Source organism: Neofelis nebulosa, chromosome X (assembly GCF_028018385.1).
Source record: "Neofelis nebulosa isolate mNeoNeb1 chromosome X, mNeoNeb1.pri, whole genome shotgun sequence".
Lineage (NCBI taxonomy): Eukaryota > Metazoa > Chordata > Mammalia > Carnivora > Felidae > Neofelis > Neofelis nebulosa.
Genome location: NC_080800.1, coordinates 64,205,165 through 64,223,232, shown reverse-complemented (window position 1 = coordinate 64,223,232; position 18,068 = coordinate 64,205,165). Strand labels below are relative to the sequence as shown.

At 36.1% G+C, this 18,068-nt stretch overlaps 1 protein-coding gene across 9 annotated transcripts in view; it reads left to right on the top strand.

The window, feature by feature from the left end:
* The window catches only part of ATRX (ATRX chromatin remodeler), a 320,378-nt gene that overhangs the window by 117,598 nt on the left and 184,712 nt on the right, over positions 1-18,068 (top strand). For all 9 annotated transcript variants that reach the window (XM_058712606.1, XM_058712608.1, XM_058712607.1 and 6 more), the window contains 3 exons: positions 760-893; positions 1,580-1,756; positions 8,047-8,140. In XM_058712606.1, the coding sequence (XP_058568589.1) occupies positions 760-893; positions 1,580-1,756; positions 8,047-8,140 (405 nt within the window). The remainder of the gene's footprint in view (positions 1-759; positions 894-1,579; positions 1,757-8,046; positions 8,141-18,068) is intronic.

Genomic DNA, 18,068 nt, shown 5'->3' with positions numbered 1-18,068 from the left:
TGATTTTTCCATTAACAAATTGGTCTTTGAGGAGCATCTTGAGAAATTTTGATATGAGTGAGGCTACTGTACTATCTACTTTCGTGGAAAGCGAAAACTCATGGTAATTTGTGTTCTTTTACCATGTGTGTAATTAATAGCACTCCTGTCCCTTCTCTTATCTGCCCTAGTTTGAATATTATTAGGGATTTCTGATTGCTTCAATACTTAGTGAATAGTATATGCTTGCATTTCATAACAGAGTTTATGAAGTAAATTGAAATTTAAGTGCGAAAAATATTATCCACCAGTTTCAGGCACTGTTTCATAAGAAAGTGGTTATGTACACATTGATTTTCTAAGAATATGTTTTGCTGAATGATCCTCTCATGTGGAGTTTTGCCTTGGAATGCCATTTGTCTGGAAAAGTTGATTTATTATTGTGAGCCTCATATTGCAGTTGTTGGATGATGGCTGCAGAGCAAATACAGGATTGGAAGTATGCATCATGAAATGGCAATTGGTCAAAATAGTAGAAATGTCCCTCAGATTTTTAAATATATTGCAGAAGTATTTAGAATTGGAAGAAAATCAGTGCTAAGAGCATCTTTCAAAAGTTTTGGTTGGTTGGTAGCTTAGGTTAAAACATGGCTTTGGTAGTCTTTTATTTACAGTATAAAATCTTTTTACACATTTATTTCTATTTTGATAGTGAAAAATTTTTTAATTTGTTACACTTCACCACCAAATATATAGTTTTTTACTGTCTTTTTACTCAAGAATTGCCAAGAAGATGCTTTTAGAAGAAATTAAAGCCAATCTTTCCTCTGATGAGGATGGATCTTCAGATGATGAACCAGAAGAAGGAAAAAAAAGAACTGGAAAACACAATGAAGGAAACCCAGGAGATGAGGGTGAGCTCCAAAGAGAAGTACAGGATGTCATAATTTCATTGTTTGACCAGTTCAGTCTTTGAAGACTATCTGTCCGTGAAATCTCATAATACATGCATTTGAAATGTATTAAATATTTAAAACTTTACTACCTTTACTCCTTTTGAGTATCTGGTAATAGTTGTGCATGTTTTTTCAGTTATTGCCAATAAACAGATGATTATTATTATTTTTTAATTTTTTTATGTTTATTTCTGAGACATAGAGAGACAGAACATGAGTGGTGGAAGGACAGAGAGAGAGGGAGACACAGAATCAGAAGCAGGCTCCAGGCTCTGAGCTCTCAGCACAGAGCCCGATGTGGGTCTTGAACTCAGAAACCTTGAGATCATGACCTGAGCCAAAGTCGGTTGCTCAACCGACTGAGCCACCCAGGCGCCCCTAAACAGATGATTTTTAAAGCAAAATATTTTTTACCTTTAAAAAAATCTATGAATGTATTGGTGATGTTTAATTAATATTTAATTATAGTAATTGATCAAGTTTAATGTATAAGGTTGCCTGGTATCACCAGTGATATCAAAGTAAGTGCACAGCTCTGGTTTTTTTTTGTAAATCATGAAAATTTTCAACAATCAAAATAGTTTTATAACAGGTTTTAAAGGAAAAATGTCTGAAGGTTTTACTGATTTCTTTTCTCCACTTAGAAGCAAAACATCAAGTCAATTCTGAATCAGATTCAGAATCTGAAGAATCTAAGAAGCCAAGATACAGACATAGGCTTTTGAGACACAAACTCACTGTGAGTGATGGAGAATCTGGAGAAGAAAAAAAGATGAAGCCTAAAGAGCACAAAGAAGCCAAAGGCAGAAATAGAAGGAAAGGTAAGATATTTTAATTCTGAATGTAAGGAATATACTGATTTTATAAACCAATTACAGTAGTCAAACTTTTTAAAGTTTATTTATTTTGAGAGAGAGAGAGGGAGGGAGAGAGAGGGAGAATCCAAAATGGGCTCTGTGCTGACAGCAGAGAGCCTGATGTGGGGCTTGAGCCCATGAACTGTGAGATCGTGACCTGAGCTGAAGTCAGATACTTAACCGACTGAGCCGCCCAGGGCTCCTACAGTAATGAAATTTAACTATTATCAGTGAATATCAGCACACTGGCAAAAACTATTCTCTTAAATGAGAGTGAAATAAAGAATTTAGAGTGGGAAGATAACCCAGAAAATTATGAGATGACACAAAGAATATATTTTTAGTCTTTTTTTTTAAAGTTTATTCATTTATTTTGAGAGAGAGATAGCACGAGAGAGAGAGAGGGAGAGAGAGAACCCCAAGCAGGCTCCGCACCACCCCTGCATTAGCACAGAGCCTGATGTGGGGCTCGAACTCACAAACTGAGATCATGACCTGAGCTGAAACTCAAGAGTTGGAGGCTTAACACACTGAGCCACCTAGGCACCCCTATTTTTAATCTTTAGTAGTCATACACAACTTAGATTAAAAAGGTACATATGACAATAAATAAAATATACTTAAAAGCTATGTAAAAAATACAGGATTGTCTGTAACTGCAGGAAGAAATAATGCTTCCTAAGGAAAGATAGACAATGCAGTTAATTTGGGAAGATTTATTATATGCAAAGCTTGTATATAGTCAGCTCAAATTTTCATTACATTAAAAGTCTGAATCCTTCTGCATTGAGTGCTTATGTGTTTCCAACATCATGATAAACATTGAGAATACAAAAATAAGTAAGGAAATCATTGTCTTGTATGGTGGTTTTCAGCCTGGCTATACATGTGGATTACTTTGGGGATTTTGAAGTATACATATTACAGGACTGCATCTCAAGCCAATTACAGCATAATTGGTGGTAGTGAGACCAAAGTATCCATGTATTTTATAAAGCATCTCTGATATGATTCTGATATGCAGCCAGGTTTGGCTGTCAGTGGTTTAGTAAGAGTTATTGACATTAATATTATATGAAATTATAGCACCATGACGGGTGTCTTATACAACAGAGGTATTGTATAGTGTGGCACAAGGGAACATTTCCTTAGCTTCTTAGGGGATGGTATTTATCCCCAGAGGAGACTTCACAAAGATGAAAAGTTTCATTCAGCAGACCCAAGTTGTAATTGGGGACCAGGTAGATGTGTTGTGAAGATTTATAATATAAGAAGAGAAAAACTTCAGAAGCCTCTGCAAAATGTTCACACATGGTTGAGGGGAAGCAGTTAATATGGTATATAGCTAAAGTATAGGAGGGAATAGGGAAAGGATCAACAGGACATGAGGCTGGGCCAAGACAGAGACCAGGTGTTGGAGACACTTGTAAGCTTTGGTTTCTCAAACTGGAATACTTGACAGTTGATTCATGGGTACATGAGGCTGTAGAGTAAACATTGCATACCTCTTTGGTGTATCCATTTTATTTGAGCATTGGGGTAGAGCATTCTTAAATAATCACATATAAATTGAAAAATTAGCAGAAAGTTCAGAGAAACCTTTTGGTTTCTTAGGGGCAAATTTTAAAAACTTTACTCAGATTAACTCTTTGCCACTAGGAATAGGAAAGCAGTTTCGGAAGTATCTGACAAGGACAATAGGCTCTAGAGGCTGGAGAGTCATTGGGAATTTTTTTTTTAATTTTAAAAAATATTTTTATTTGTAATATTTTTGTACTTTAGCCCTTTTGAGATATAATTCACAAACCATACAGTTTGCCTGTTTATAGTATACAAGCTATGTAAGCAGACAGCTTGATGAACACATATGGCGCAGGACATTCATTACTAGTACTCATGAATCACAGCCTCAGCACAACCACCCATTGTTCCCATTGAAAGGTTTTAACCAAGAATATAATATGATCAGATTAGTTGCTTATTATTCTGTTATACTCAGAGCTTAGATTTGTGTCTCTGGAGGATATTGCTATAGTTGATACCAAGCACAATTTTTGAAGAGGAAAATTGACAGGAGTCATAGACTGAATTGTTAGATCTTATTAATTGATATGAAAGACAAAAGTCTGGGATGACTGCCAGGTTTTTGGAGTTGTCATGGTATATGTATAATATTACCAGAATAGTTGACATTGCCAAAATAGTTGATATCAGAATCTTGGAATCCTGAACATTTAAAGGGCTGTTAAACAGCCCTTTGTTGAACAGTTATTCATTAAAGAGGAAGAAGAGAACCCCCTCCCCCACCCCACCCCCTGCCACCACACACACACACACACACACACACACACACACACACACACACTCTAAATATGTCATGGATATTTTCATGTTCAATAAATAATAGTCCATCACTTTGTGAATGCTTTTTTTAAAAATTTTTTACAGCATGACTACAAGCTCGTTTTTCAGATTTTATAAAGCAACTGAACAATTTAAGTAGGTTACATAACTTCACACGAATTCCTGTGCATCTTCAACAAAAGGGGAAATACGGATTTTGCCTCTGAGGCTCAGATCAGGATAGAGCCCTTTAGTGGACACAGTTACATTTGAAATGTTTTATTAAAGTCTAAGTCTTTTGTCACCTGTTTCCACTGTCCTCTTCTGTGGATAATTTATTACCAAGTATTTTTTCATTTGTTTTTGTAGGAGGGAGTAAACGAATCCTATCATTTATGTTTCTAATATGGATTATAATATTGATTGATACTACATTTAAAGTTGCAAAGGGGCTTTATTTCAAAGGGTAGCTCAGTCAGTTAAGCATCCCAATTCTTGATTTCGGCTCAGGTTCACGGTTACACACAGTTCGTGGGATCGAGCCCCACATCGGCTATGCACTGACAGTGCGGAGCCTGCTTGGCATTCTCTCTCTCCTTATCTCTCTGCGTGTCTCTCTCTCTCTCTCTCTCTCTCCCTCCCTCTCCCTCTCCCTCTCCCTCTCCCTCTCCCTCTCCCTCTCCCTCTCCCTCTCCCTCTCCCTCCCTCCCTCAATAAATAAATTAAATAAATAAATAAAGTTGCATAACTTTTCAGGTTTTACAAACTGTTGTGCCTGTATTGTCTGGAAATTTAAGTTAGGCAATGTGGAGAAATCAAGAGAGAATAGCTGACTTAGTAGATCAAGGGCAACGTGAACTTTCAGTTTTCACCTAAATTTGAAACAAAATTATAAAAGTTATTTTGGTGATAATTTAAAAAATTTAATTATTGCCTTTATTATTATTAGATAATATTAAATTGATTTTTTTTAAGTGTGATAATGCTATTTATATAGGACAGCATCCTTATGCTTAAGGATAAAGTGCCATGTGCTCGCTTCGGCAGCACATATACTAAAATAGGATAAAGTGCCATGATATCTGCACTTACATTTAGATGGTTCAGTGCAAAAACCTGTGTGTGTATACACAAAGAGAAAGCAAACAAATATAATAAATTTAACAAATGAGTTTAGGAGAAGGGTTGTAGATATTCATTCAACAGTTTTTTCAAAGTTTTGGTACGTTTGAAAATTTTCAAAATAAAGTGATGAAAAATTAATAATAGGTTTAGAATTTTGCTTAATGACAGGATTTATATGTGTGCATATGGACACGTGTTCTTCAAATTCCCAGTTGCTTAGCAGTTATTTTTTTATTTTTGTTTTTTATTGTGGTAAAGTACACACAACATAAAATTTTAACCATTTTAATCATTTTTAAGTGTACATTTCAGTGACAGTATATTCACATTGTTGTACAACCATCAACACTCCACAACTCTTGTCATCCCAAGCTGAAACTCTTTAAACAATAACTCCTTATTCCCCTTTCCCCCATTATCAATTCTTTACTGTATTTATGTTAACCCATGTCTTTTTTTAGATAGATCAGATTATAGATTCTGATTTCAGATCAATATATATCTTTGAAAAAATTTATTTCAAAATTTAAAGTTGAAAGAAATGTTGCAAAAATAGTACAGATTTCCTATATTCCTTCTACCTAGCTTCCCTAATTTAACACCTTAAATTTAACTATATAGTACAATAACCAAGTCCAGGAAATTAACATTGATAGAATACTATTAGTTAAACTGGGGGTTGAGTAACTATACCTGTAGGCTAAATCTGACCGTCTACCTATTTTTATAAAGTGTTTTGGAACCAGGTTATACTTAGTTACTGCTTTTGTGTAATTAGAGTGGCAAAGTTGAATAGAGATAAGTAGTTGAAACAGAGACCATATAGCGTACAAAGTTGCAAATATTTACCATCAGACTTTTTACATAAAATATTTTCTGACCTTTGAAGTGGGCTAAAGATCTTACTTGGTTATGGTTAGTTTCTCACTAATGTCTTTTCTATTCCAGAATCCAAACTAGGATGCCACATTGCTTTTAGTTGTGATGTCTCCTTGATAGACTCCAATCTGTGACTGTTTCTCCTCCTTTTCTTTCATGACCTTGACACTTTTGAAGAGTATTGACCAGTTATTTTCTTTTTAAAAATTTTTTAAAATGTTTTTATTTATTTTTGAGAGAGCAAAAGAGCGAGTGGGAGAGGGGCAGAGAGAGAGAGAGAGAGAGGGAGACACAGAATCTGAAGGGGACTCCAAGCTCTGAGCTGTCAGCACAGAGCCCGACACGGGGCTCAAACTCATGAGCCGTGAGATCGTGACCTAAGCCAAAGTTGGATGCTCAACCGACTGAGCCACTCAGGCACCTTGATCAGTTATTTTCTAGACTGTTAATCCATATGTATTTGTCTAATGTTTTCTTATGGTTAAATTGAGGTTATTAAACATTTTGACAAGAACACCACAAAAGTAATATTTAACCCTTCTCAGAGTATCCTACACCGAAATTATATGATGACATTATGTCTTATACTGGTAATACTGATTACTTGGTTAAATTGGTGTCTGCTGGGTTTTTCCAATGCAAAAATATCTTTTTCTATTCATATTTAATTAATGTCTTGTGGAGAGATACTTTGAGACTATTCAAATATCCTGTTTCTCATCATACTAGAGCCCACTAATTTTAGCATTCATCTTGTCTGAAGCAATTTTTGTGATGTTTATCTAGTGGTTATTTTCTATTTCTTTCTTTACTTACACATTTAGTAATGGTAAGGAAGAGCTATCTGTTTTCCCTTATTTATCCCATTACTTAATATGAATTTATAGATATTTTATTGTTAGTTGTAATTCAGTTGTTCATTTTGTTGCTCACATTGTCCCAGCTTTGGCTCTTAGAAGCTCCTTCAAGTTGGATCAAGTGTTCTTTGAATATACCCCAATCATTCTTTGAGCATTGGATTATTTTCTGGCACCACAAGATATTTGAGACTCATTTTGTGTATTCCCTGCCTGGTTTCCTCTGGCTAGAAAAATGTGTATTCTGCTAGAGTTTAGATACCTGTGTCATAGTGGCTATTTTGGTACAGAAAAATAAAATTTTTGAGAGAAAAATAAAATTGGGGTTTCCATTTACTCTCATGATATACAGGGCTCAGCTCCTTTTTCTCAGTGCTGTGGCTAGAAATGGGGTTCTCCCAGTTTGCTCTTGGCACCCTCTGCATAGTTTTGGAATTCAGCCTGCCTTCTTGTTGAAATCAGGAAAGAAAGAAGGAAAAAACCCTATGACACCCATAGTCACTACCCCAACCTCAATTTTATAGGAATCATTATTCAAGTTTTTGTTTCAGTCCCCAGTCTGCCTGCTGTTGTTTCCTTTTCAGAGTGCTTAGGTCATTTCTTTCTATATTCTGTTCATAATTTCTAGTTGTCATAAATGGCAGAGTCTGTATTTGTCCTTACTCCATTTTGGCCAGCCTACTTTGTTTGTTTTGAATAACCAGAATTCTTTTTATTCACCTTTCGTAATAATGGATATATTTTATTGACAGTTAAATTCACATTTTAAAAATTCATACATAATTAATACTTATATTTTAATATAGAACCATAGTTTTATAATCATAGTTGGAATACATTTGAATAGTTTTTATAAATTCTATTTGCATTATTAACTGGTCTAATCTATATGATGTGTAATATCCATTAATGTACATACTAAAATATACATTAACGTACATACTGTAGATACTCACACAGTGTTTTAAGTTTTAATGTGAAGTTACTGACAAATTAAGTGAATTGCATTTCTGTTGGGAAGTATTTAATAACTTAATTTTTTTTTTCAAGTGAGCAGTGAAGATTCTGAAGATTCTGATTTTCAGGAATCAGGAGTTAGTGAAGAAGTTAGTGAATCTGAAGATGAACAACGGCCCAGAACAAGGTAAATATTATATCACTATTTCAAAAATTTTAGGTATATGAATAAACATGCTTCAAGTTATTTGTAGAAAGGTTGGTGTTACTAATAAAGTAAAAAATTTAGTATTTGATTTGAAACGAATTGTGAAAATTAATTTAAAAAGAGTACATATAAACATATATGGTTGAAATATGTGTTCTAAACTGGGAGGACTTTGTGCAAAATCACGCTTGACTGTAATTTTGGTTGTTATATGGGGGGATGTACCAGTGTAGTAGATTACAGGCTTTGTAGACAGCCTACCTAATCTAACTGTTGGCTCTAATATTTGTTATTTGTATGATTATTCTGTGCTTTAGTTTCCTCATCTGTAAAATGGGGGATTATAGTAGCACTTACCTTATTGATTATGATGGGCATTAAATGGGCTTCTAATATGCCCACTTGGAATATAGGAAATGTTCCCTGAAAGCTAATTATTGGTCTTAGTAGTATACTAGTATTATAGTGATGAAGATGTGTTTGTTCTCTCAGTACACATAGGTACTGATCTAGATGACTAGTTACTTAAAATACTACATAGTATTTTTTTTAAAGTTTACGTACCTATTTTGAGAGAGAGAGAGTGCATGCATGCTTGTGAGTGGGGGAGAGTAGAGGAGGAGAGAGAATCCCTAGCAGGCTCCATGCTCAGTGCAGAGCCCGACACGGAGCTTGATCTCACAAACCATGAGATCATGACCTGAGCTGAAATCAAGAGTTGGATGCTTAACCAAATGAGCCACCCAGGTGCCCCTATTTCTTAGCATAGTATTTTAGATAATACTGACCTTTCTAAGAATTTTTAATTTCCTCCAGAATATCACATATTGGCCTTTTGTCTAAGATCAAGTATATTTCCTTCAGAATAATATCCTTTTATAATTTATCAAATGGGCAACCTATTTGTATTTGTGTGAATGTGATATGTGCATCTGCATAGGTGTCATACCTGTAAATTTTAAAACATTTGAGATCTTTTTAGATGAGCAGTTACCAGGTTGTTCCTGGAATATAGCAACATATTGTATATTAGGGAAATAACAATAGGATAAATTGAGAGATTTTTAAACCTGAGAATTCACATAACACAAAAATTCACTTATTTTATTTTATTTTATTTTATTTTATTTTATTTTATTTTATTTTTTGAGATAAAAGTATTTTCAAGTTTGTTTTTTAAATTTAAATTTTAGTTTACATGCAGTACAGTATTGGTTTCAGAAGTAAAATTTAGTGATTCATCACTTACATACAGTACTCAGTGCTTATCACAACAAAGTCCCTTCTTGGTACCTATCACGCATCTAGCCTATCTCCCACTCACCTCCCTCTGTCAACCCATAGTTTGCTTTTTCTCATTAAGGGTCTCCTGTGGTTTTATTCCCTCTCTTCTCTTCCCCCCACCTCTTTCCCATATGTTCATCTGTTTTGTTTCTTAATTAAATTTCACATATGAGTGAAATCATATGATATCTGTCTTTCTCTGACTTATTTCACTTAGCATAATACATTCTAGCTCCATCCACGACATTGCAAATGGACAGATCTCATTCTTTTTGATGGCTGAATAATATTCCATTAAACACACACACACACACACACACACACACACACACACACAAACACACCCCACATCTTCTTTATCCATTCATCAGTTGGTGGAAATTTGGGCTGTCTCCGTAATTTGGCTATTGTTGATAATGCTGCTACAAACATCAGGGTGCATGTACCCCTTCAGATGTATATTTTTGTATCCTTTGGGTAAATACCTAATAGTGCAATTGCTGGGTCATAGGGTAGTTTTATGTACTTTCTTGAGGAACCTCATACTGTTCTCCAGAGTGGCTGAACCCATTTGCATTCCCACCAGCAGTGCCGGAAAGATCCCTTTTCTCTGCATCCTCGCTAACACCTGTTGTTTCTTGTGTCATTAATTTTAGCCATTCTGATAGGTGTGATGATGATCAGTGATGTTGAGCATCTTTTCATGTGTCTGTTAGCCATCGGATGTCTTCTTTGGAAAAAGGTCTTTTCATGTCTTCTGTCCATTTATTAACTCGGTTATTTGTTTTCTGGGTGTTGAATTTGATAAGTTTTTTATAGATTTTGGATGCTAACCTTTATCCGATATGTCATTTGCAAATATCTTCTCCCATTCTGTAGGCTACCTTTTAGTTTTGTTGATTGTTTACTTTGTTGTGTAGAAACTTTGTATCTTGATCAGGTCCCAGTAGTTCATGTTTGCTTTCATTTCCCTTGCCTTCAGTGACATGTCTAGTAAGAAGTTGCTCCACCTCAGGTCAGAGAGGTTGCTGCCTATGTTCTCCTCTAGGATTTAGATGGTTTCCTGTCTTATATTTAGGTCTTTCATCATATTGAATGTATTTTTATAAATGGTGTTAAAAAGTGGTCAAGTTTCATTCTTCTGTATGTTGCTGTCCTGTTTTCCTAACACCATTTATTATCCATTGGATATTCTTTCCTGCATTGTTGAAGATGGGTCGGCCATATAGTTGTGGGTCCATTTCTGGGTTCTCTATTCTGTTCCATTGATCTGAGTGTCTATTTTTGACCCAGTAGCATACCGTCTTGATGGCTACAGCTTTGTAATACAATGTAAGATCTGGAATCATGATGCCTCCAGTTTTGTTTTTCTTTTTCAGGATTGCTTTGGTTATTTGGGGTCTTTTGTGGTTCCATACAAATGTAGGATTGTTTGCTCTAGCTCAGTGAAAACTGCTGGTGGTATTTTGATAGGGATTGCATTAAAGATGTAGACTGCTTTGAAAGTATAGACATTTTAACAATATTTTTTCTTCCAATCCATGGGCATGGAATTTTTCCATTTCTTGGTGTCCTATTCAATTTCTTTCATAAGTGTGCTATAGTTTTCAGAGTATAGATATTTTACCTCTTTAGTTAATTTTATTCCTACGTAACATTATTTCTTGAGGACTTGCAAATGTGATTGATTCCTTGCTTTTCTTTTTCTGCTGCTTCATTATTAGTGTATAGAAAAGAAACAAATTTCTGCATGTTGATGTTATATCCTATGACTTTGGTGAATTCATGTATTTATTCTAGCAATTTTTTTTTTTAATTTACATCCAAGTTAGTTAGCATATAGTACAGCAATGATTTCAGGAGTAGATTCCTAAATCTTAATGCCCTTTAATGCCCATCCTCCCTCCCACGAGCCCTCCAGTAACGCTCTGTTTGTTCTCCATATTTAAGAGTCTGTTGTTTTGTCTCCCTCCCTGTTTTTATATTATTTTTGCTTCCCTTCCCTTATGTTCATCTGTTTTGTATCTTAAAGTCCTTATATGAGTGAAGTCATATGATATTTGTCTTTCTCTGACTAATTTCACTTAGCATAATACCCTCTAGTTCCATCCATGTAGTTGCAAATGGCAAGATTTCATTCTTTTTGATTGCTGAGTAATACTCCACTCTTTCTGTGTGTGTGTGTGTGTGTGTGTGTGTGTGTGTACACACATACCATATCTTCTTTATCCATTCATCCATTGAAGGACATATGGGCTCTTTCCTTACCTTTGTTGATAGTTTTTCTTTCTTTTGTTTTATTTTTTTTATTAACTTGTTTTATTTTATATTTTTTTAAATTTATATCCAAATTCATTAGCATATAGTGCAACAATGATTTCAGGAGTAGATTCCTTAGTGCCCCTTACCCATTTAGCCCATCCCCCCTCCTGCAACCCCTCCAGTAACCCTCTGTTTGTTTTCCATATTTATGAGTCTCTTCTGTTTTGTCCCCCTCCCTGTTTTTATATTATTTTTGTTTCCCTTCCCTTATGTTCATCTGTTTTGTCTCTTAAGTCCTCATATGAGTGAAGTCATATGATATTTGTATTTCTCTAAATAATTTCACTTAGCATAATACCCTCTAGTTCCATCTACGTTGTAGCAAGTGGCAAGATTTCATTCTATTTGATTGGTGGGTAATACTCAAAGCCTATTGGTGAGTAATCCTCAAAGAATACCACATCTTCTTTATCCATTCATCCATCGATGGACACGTGGGCTCTTTCCATACTTTGGCTATTGTTGATAGTGCTGCTATAAACATTGGGATGCATGTGTCCCTTCGAAACAGCATAACTGTATCCTTTGGATAAACACCTAATAGTGCAGTTGCTGGGTCATAGGGTAGTTCTATTTTTAATTTTTTGAGGAACCCCCATACTGTTTTCCAGAGTGGCTGCACCAGTTTGCATTCCCACCAGCAGTGCAAAAGAGACCCTCTTTCTCTACATCCTCACCAACATCTGTAGTTGCCTGAGTTGTTAATTTTAGCCATTTTGACAGGTGTGAGGTGCTATCTTGTGGTTTTTATTTGTATTTCCCTGATGAGCATTTTTTCATGTGTTGGTTGGCCATCTGGATGTCTTCTTTGGAGAAGTGTCTATTCATGTCTTTTGCCCATTTCTTCACTGGATTATATGTTTTTTGTGTGTTGAGTTTGATAGGTTCTTTATACATTTTGGATACTAACCCTTTATCCGATATGTCATTTGCAAATATCTTCTCCCATTCTGTTGGTTGCCTTTTAGTTTTGCTGATTGTTTCCTTCGCTGTGCAGAAGCTTTTTATTTTGATGAGGTCCCAGTAGTTCATTTTTGGTTTTGTTTCCCTTGGCTCCAGAGACATGTTGAGTAAGAAGTTGTGGCCAAGGTCAAATAGGTTTTTTCCATGTTTTCTGCATGTTACTGTCTAGTTTTCCCAGCACCACTTGCTGAAGAGACTGTCTTTATTCCATTGGATATTCTTTCTTGCTTTGTCAAAGATTAGTTGGCCATACGTTTATGGGTCCATTTCTGGGTTTTCTATTCTGTTCCATTGATCTGAGTGTCTGTTCTTGTGCCAGTACCATACTGTCTTGATGATTACAGCTTTGTAATACAGCTTGAAGTCCAGGATTGTGATGCCTCCTACTCTTGTTTCATTTTTCAAGATTGCTTTGGCTATTCGGGGTCTTTTGTGGTTCCATACAAATTTTAGGATTATTTGTTCTAGCTCTGTGAAGAATGCTGGTGTTATTTTGATAGGGATTCCTTTGAATATGTAGATTGCTTTGGGTAGTATCAACATTTTAACAATATTTGTTCTTCCTATCCAAGAGCCTGGAATATTTTTCCATTTTTTTGTGTCTTCTTCAATTTCTTTCATAAGCTTTCTATACTTTTCAGTGTATCGATTTTTCACCTCTTTGGTTAGATTTATTCCTAGGTATTTTATGGTTTTTGGTGCAATTGTAACTGGGATCACTTCCTTGATTTCTCTTTCTGTTGCTTCATTGTTGGTGTATAGGAATGCAACCGATTCCTGTGCATTGGTTTTATATCCTGCCACTTTGCTCAATTCATGGATCAGTTATAGCAGTTTTTTGATGGATCTTTTGGATTTCCCATGTAGAGTATTATGTCATCTGCAAAGACTGGAAGTTTGACCTCCTCCTGGCTGATTTGTATGTCTTTTATTTCTTTGTGTTGTCTAGTGAAGCTAAGACTTCCAAAACTATATTGAATAACAGTGGCGAGAGTGGACATCCCTGTCTTGTTCTGACCTTAGGGGGAAGGCTCTCAGTTTTTCCCCATTGAGGATGATATTAGCGTTGGGTCATTTATATATGTCTTTTATCATCTCGAGATATGCTCCTTCTATCCCTACTTTCTTGAGGGTTTTTATCAAGAAAGGGTGCTGTATTTTGTCAAATGCTTTCTCTGCATCTGTTGAGAGGCTCATGTGTTTTTTGTCCTTTCTTTTATTGATGCCATGAATTACATTGATTGTTTTCCTCATATTGAATCAGAGCTGCACCCCAGGTATAAATTCCACTCGGTCGTGGTGAATAATTTTTTTTAATGTATTGTTGGAGACGCTTGGCTAATATCTTGTTGAGGATTTTTGCATCCATTTTCATCAGGGAAATTGGTCTGTAGTGGGCTCCATGTCTGGTTTTGGAATCAAGGTAATGCTGGCTTCATAGAAAGTGGAAGTTTTCCTTCCATTTCTATTTTTTGGAACAGCTTCGAGAGAATAGGTGTTAACTCTCCATTAAATGTTTGGTAGAATTCCCCTAGAAAGCCATCTGGCCCTAGACTCTTGTTTTTTGGATATTTTTGATTACTAATTCGATTTGATTACTGGTTATGGGTGGTCTGTTCAAAGTTTCTATTTCTTCCTGTTTCAGTTTTGCTAAGTTTATTATATGTCTCTAGGAATTGTTTTTTCTTCCAGATTGCCCGTTTTATTTGCATATAATTGCTCATAATATTCTCTTACTGTTTTTATTTCTGCTGTGTTATGATTTCTCCTCTTTCATACTTGATTTTATTTATTTGGGTGGTTTCCTTTTTCTTTTTGATCCAACTGGCTACTGGTTTATCAATATTGTTAATTCTTTGAAAGAGCCAGCTTCAGGTTTCATTGATCTGTTCTGGTTTTTTTTTTTTTTTTTTTTTTTGGTTTCTATAGCAATGATTTCTGCTCTAATCTTTATTATTTCCTGTCTTCTGCTGGTTTGGGGTTTTTTTTTTTTTTTTTTTTTTTTTTTCATTTTTTATTTATTTTTGGGACAGAGAGAGACAGAGCATGAACGGGGGAGGGGCAGAGAGAGAGGGAGACACAGAATCAGAAACAGGCTCCAGGCTCCGAGCCATCAGCCCAGAGCCTGACGCGGGGCTCGAACTCACGGACCGCGAGATCGTGACCTGGCTGAAGTCGGACGCCTAACCGACTGCGCCACCCAGGCGCCCCTGGTTTGGGGTTTTATTTGCTGTTCTGTTTCCACCCCTTTATGGTGTAAGGTTAGATTGTGTGTCTTAGATCTTTCTTCCTTCTTTAGGAAGGCCTGGATTGCTATATACTTTCCTCTTATGACCGCCTTTTTTGCATCCTAGAGGTTTTAGGCTGTGGTGTTATCATTTTCATTGGCTTCCATGTACTTTCTAATTTGATCTTTAACTTCTTGGCTAGCCCATTAATTCTTTAGTAGGATGTTCTTTAGTCTCAAAATATTTGTTACCTTTCCAGATTTTTTCTTGTGGTTGATTTAGAGTTTCATTGTGTTGTGGTCTGAAAATATGCATGGTATGATCTCAATCTTTTTTTTACTTGTTGAGAGCTGATTTATGTCCCAATATGTGATCTATTCTGGAGAAGATTCCATGTGCACTGGAGAAGAATGTATATTCCGCTGCTTTAGGATGAAATGTTCTGAGTATATCTGTTGAGTCCATCTGGTCCAGTGTGTCATTCAAAGCCATTGTTTCCTTGTTGATTTTCTGTTTAGATGATCTGTCCATTGTTGTAAGTGGGGTCTTGAATTCCCCTACTATTATGGTATTATTATCAATGAGTTTCTTTATGTTTGTGATTAATTGATTTACATATTTGGGTGCTGCCACATTTGGAGCATAAATGTTTAAAATTGTTAGGTCATCTTGGTGGATCAACCCCTTAATTATGATATAGTGCCCTTCTTCATCTCTTGTTACAGTTTTTATTTTAAAGTCTAGATTGTCTGATATAAGTATGGCTACTCTGGCTTTTGTTTGTCAACCATTACCATGATAGATGGTTCCCCATCCCCTTACTTTCAATCTGAAGGTACTTTTTAAATTTTTTTTCAATGTTTATTTTTTTTTGAGAGACAAAGTGTGAACAGGGGAGGGGCAGAGACAGAGAGGGAGACATAGAATCTGAAGCAGGTTCCAGGCTCTGAGCTATCAGCACAGAGCCTGACGTGGCGCTTGAACCCATGAGTCATGAGATCATGACCTGAGCTGAAGTCGGACATTCAACTGACTGAGCCACCCAGGCGCCCCCTGAAGGTGTCTTTAGGTCAAACGTGGGTCTCTTGTAAATAGCATATAGATGGATCTTGTTTTCTTATCCACTGTTACCCTATGTGTTTTGATTGGAGCATTGAGTCCATTGATGTTCAGAGTGAGTACTGAAAGATAAGAGTTTATTGCCATTATGTTTCTTGTAGAGTTGGAATTTCTGGTGGTGTTCTCTGGTCCTTTCTGTTCTTTGTTGCTTTTGGCCTTTTTTTTTTGTTTTTTTTTTTCATCTTTTCTCCCCTCAGAGAGTCCGCCTTAAAATTTCTTGTATGGCTGGTTTAGTGGTCACAAACTCCTTTAATTTTTGTTTGTCTGGGAATATTTTATCTTGCCTTCTATTTTGAATGACAGCCTTGCTGGATAAAGAATTCTTGGCTGCATATTTTTCCAGCACATTGAATATATCCTGCCACTCCTTTCTGGCTTGCCACATTTCTGTGGATAGGTCTGCTGCAAACCTGATCTGTCTTCGTTTGTAGGTTAAGGACTGTTTTTCCCTTGCTGCTTCCATGATTCTTTCTTTGCTTGAATATTTTGTGAATTTGACTGTGACATGCCTTATTGATGGTCGGTTTATGTTGAATCTAATACGAGTTGTCTGTGCTGCCTAGATTTTGATGTCTGTGTCTTTCCTCAGGTTAGCAGAAGTTTTCCGCTATGATTTGCTCACATAACCCTTCTACCCGTTTTTCTCTCATCATCTTTTGGGACCCCTGTGATTCTGATGTTTCTTTAGATGAGTCCCTGATTTCTCTCATTATTAAATCATGCTCTTTTGCCTTAGTCTCCCTGTTTTTCTGCTTAATACTCCATAAGTTTGTCCTCTGTATTGCTGATTGTCTTCTCTGCCTCATCCATCCTTGGCCGCTGTGGCATCCATTTGAAATTGCAGCTCAGTTATAGCATTTTTTATTTCGTTCTGACTAGATTTTAATTCTTTTATCTCCACAGAAAGGGATTCTAGTCTATTGTCGACTCCAGCTAGTATTCTTATTATCGTGATTCTACATTCTGGTTCAGACATCTTGCTTGTATCTGTGTTGGTTAAATCCCTGGCTGTCGTTTTTTCATGCTTTCTTTAGGGGTGAATTCCTTCGTTTCATAATTTTGAAGGAATAAAAGGAATTAATAAGGTAAAAGGAAAAAAAATTAAAATTAATAAATTAAAAGTAACACACATACACAAAAGAATCAAATAAATGATGCTATATCCTAGGTGTGTTTTGATCTGGTTGTTGAAAGGAGCTTGATAGATAGATTAGAGAAAAAAGGGAAATAAAAGGAAACCTTTTGAACATTTGAAAAAATGAATACAATGGAATAGAACAAAATGAAATTATGGAAGTAATAGAATTTGAAAAACTTACAATAAAGTAAAAAGTAGAGTGAAAAAAATTAAAGAAAAATATTTTTAGTAAAAATTGAAAATAAAACTATTTTTTTTCTTTCTGTATTCAAGAAAAAGAAATTAAAAAGAGAAAAAGAAAAAAGAATTGGATAGATGGACCAGTGAATAGACTGAAATACGATTGAAATTAATCTTTGTCCCCTAGGAGTCCAACTATGAAGTTGAAGTGCTTTATAGTTGGTAAACTAAGCAGGTGGAGAAACTTGTGGTGTTCCTGAAGAGCGAGTTTGGCCCAGTTGGGCGGGGCTTAGTGTATTGGCTCTGTTCTCCATTAGATGGTGCTGCTTAGCTTACTGGCGTGGATTGTTTTGTCGTTTGTTGGAGTGTATGAGCATGCGCAGGAGGGTTGGAAATGGCGTCACCCATCTACCCAGTCTGTAGTATCGGAACTTTGTTTTCCTGATCAGCAGTCAAGCACCTGTCCTTCCTCTCCGGCTTCCGTCCACTCCCCACATTTATAGGTCCGTGACCAAGGCATCAGGTTGCCAGGTGGCACCTCCCTCCTGAGTTTTATCTCAGATATGGCTGTGTTTCCCAACCCCTCACTTTTGAGGGACTGCAGCTTTGTCCCACACAGACCTTCTGGGGGAGGGTCTCACCAAGCAGTGGCCAGGTGCCAGCCGCACCTAGG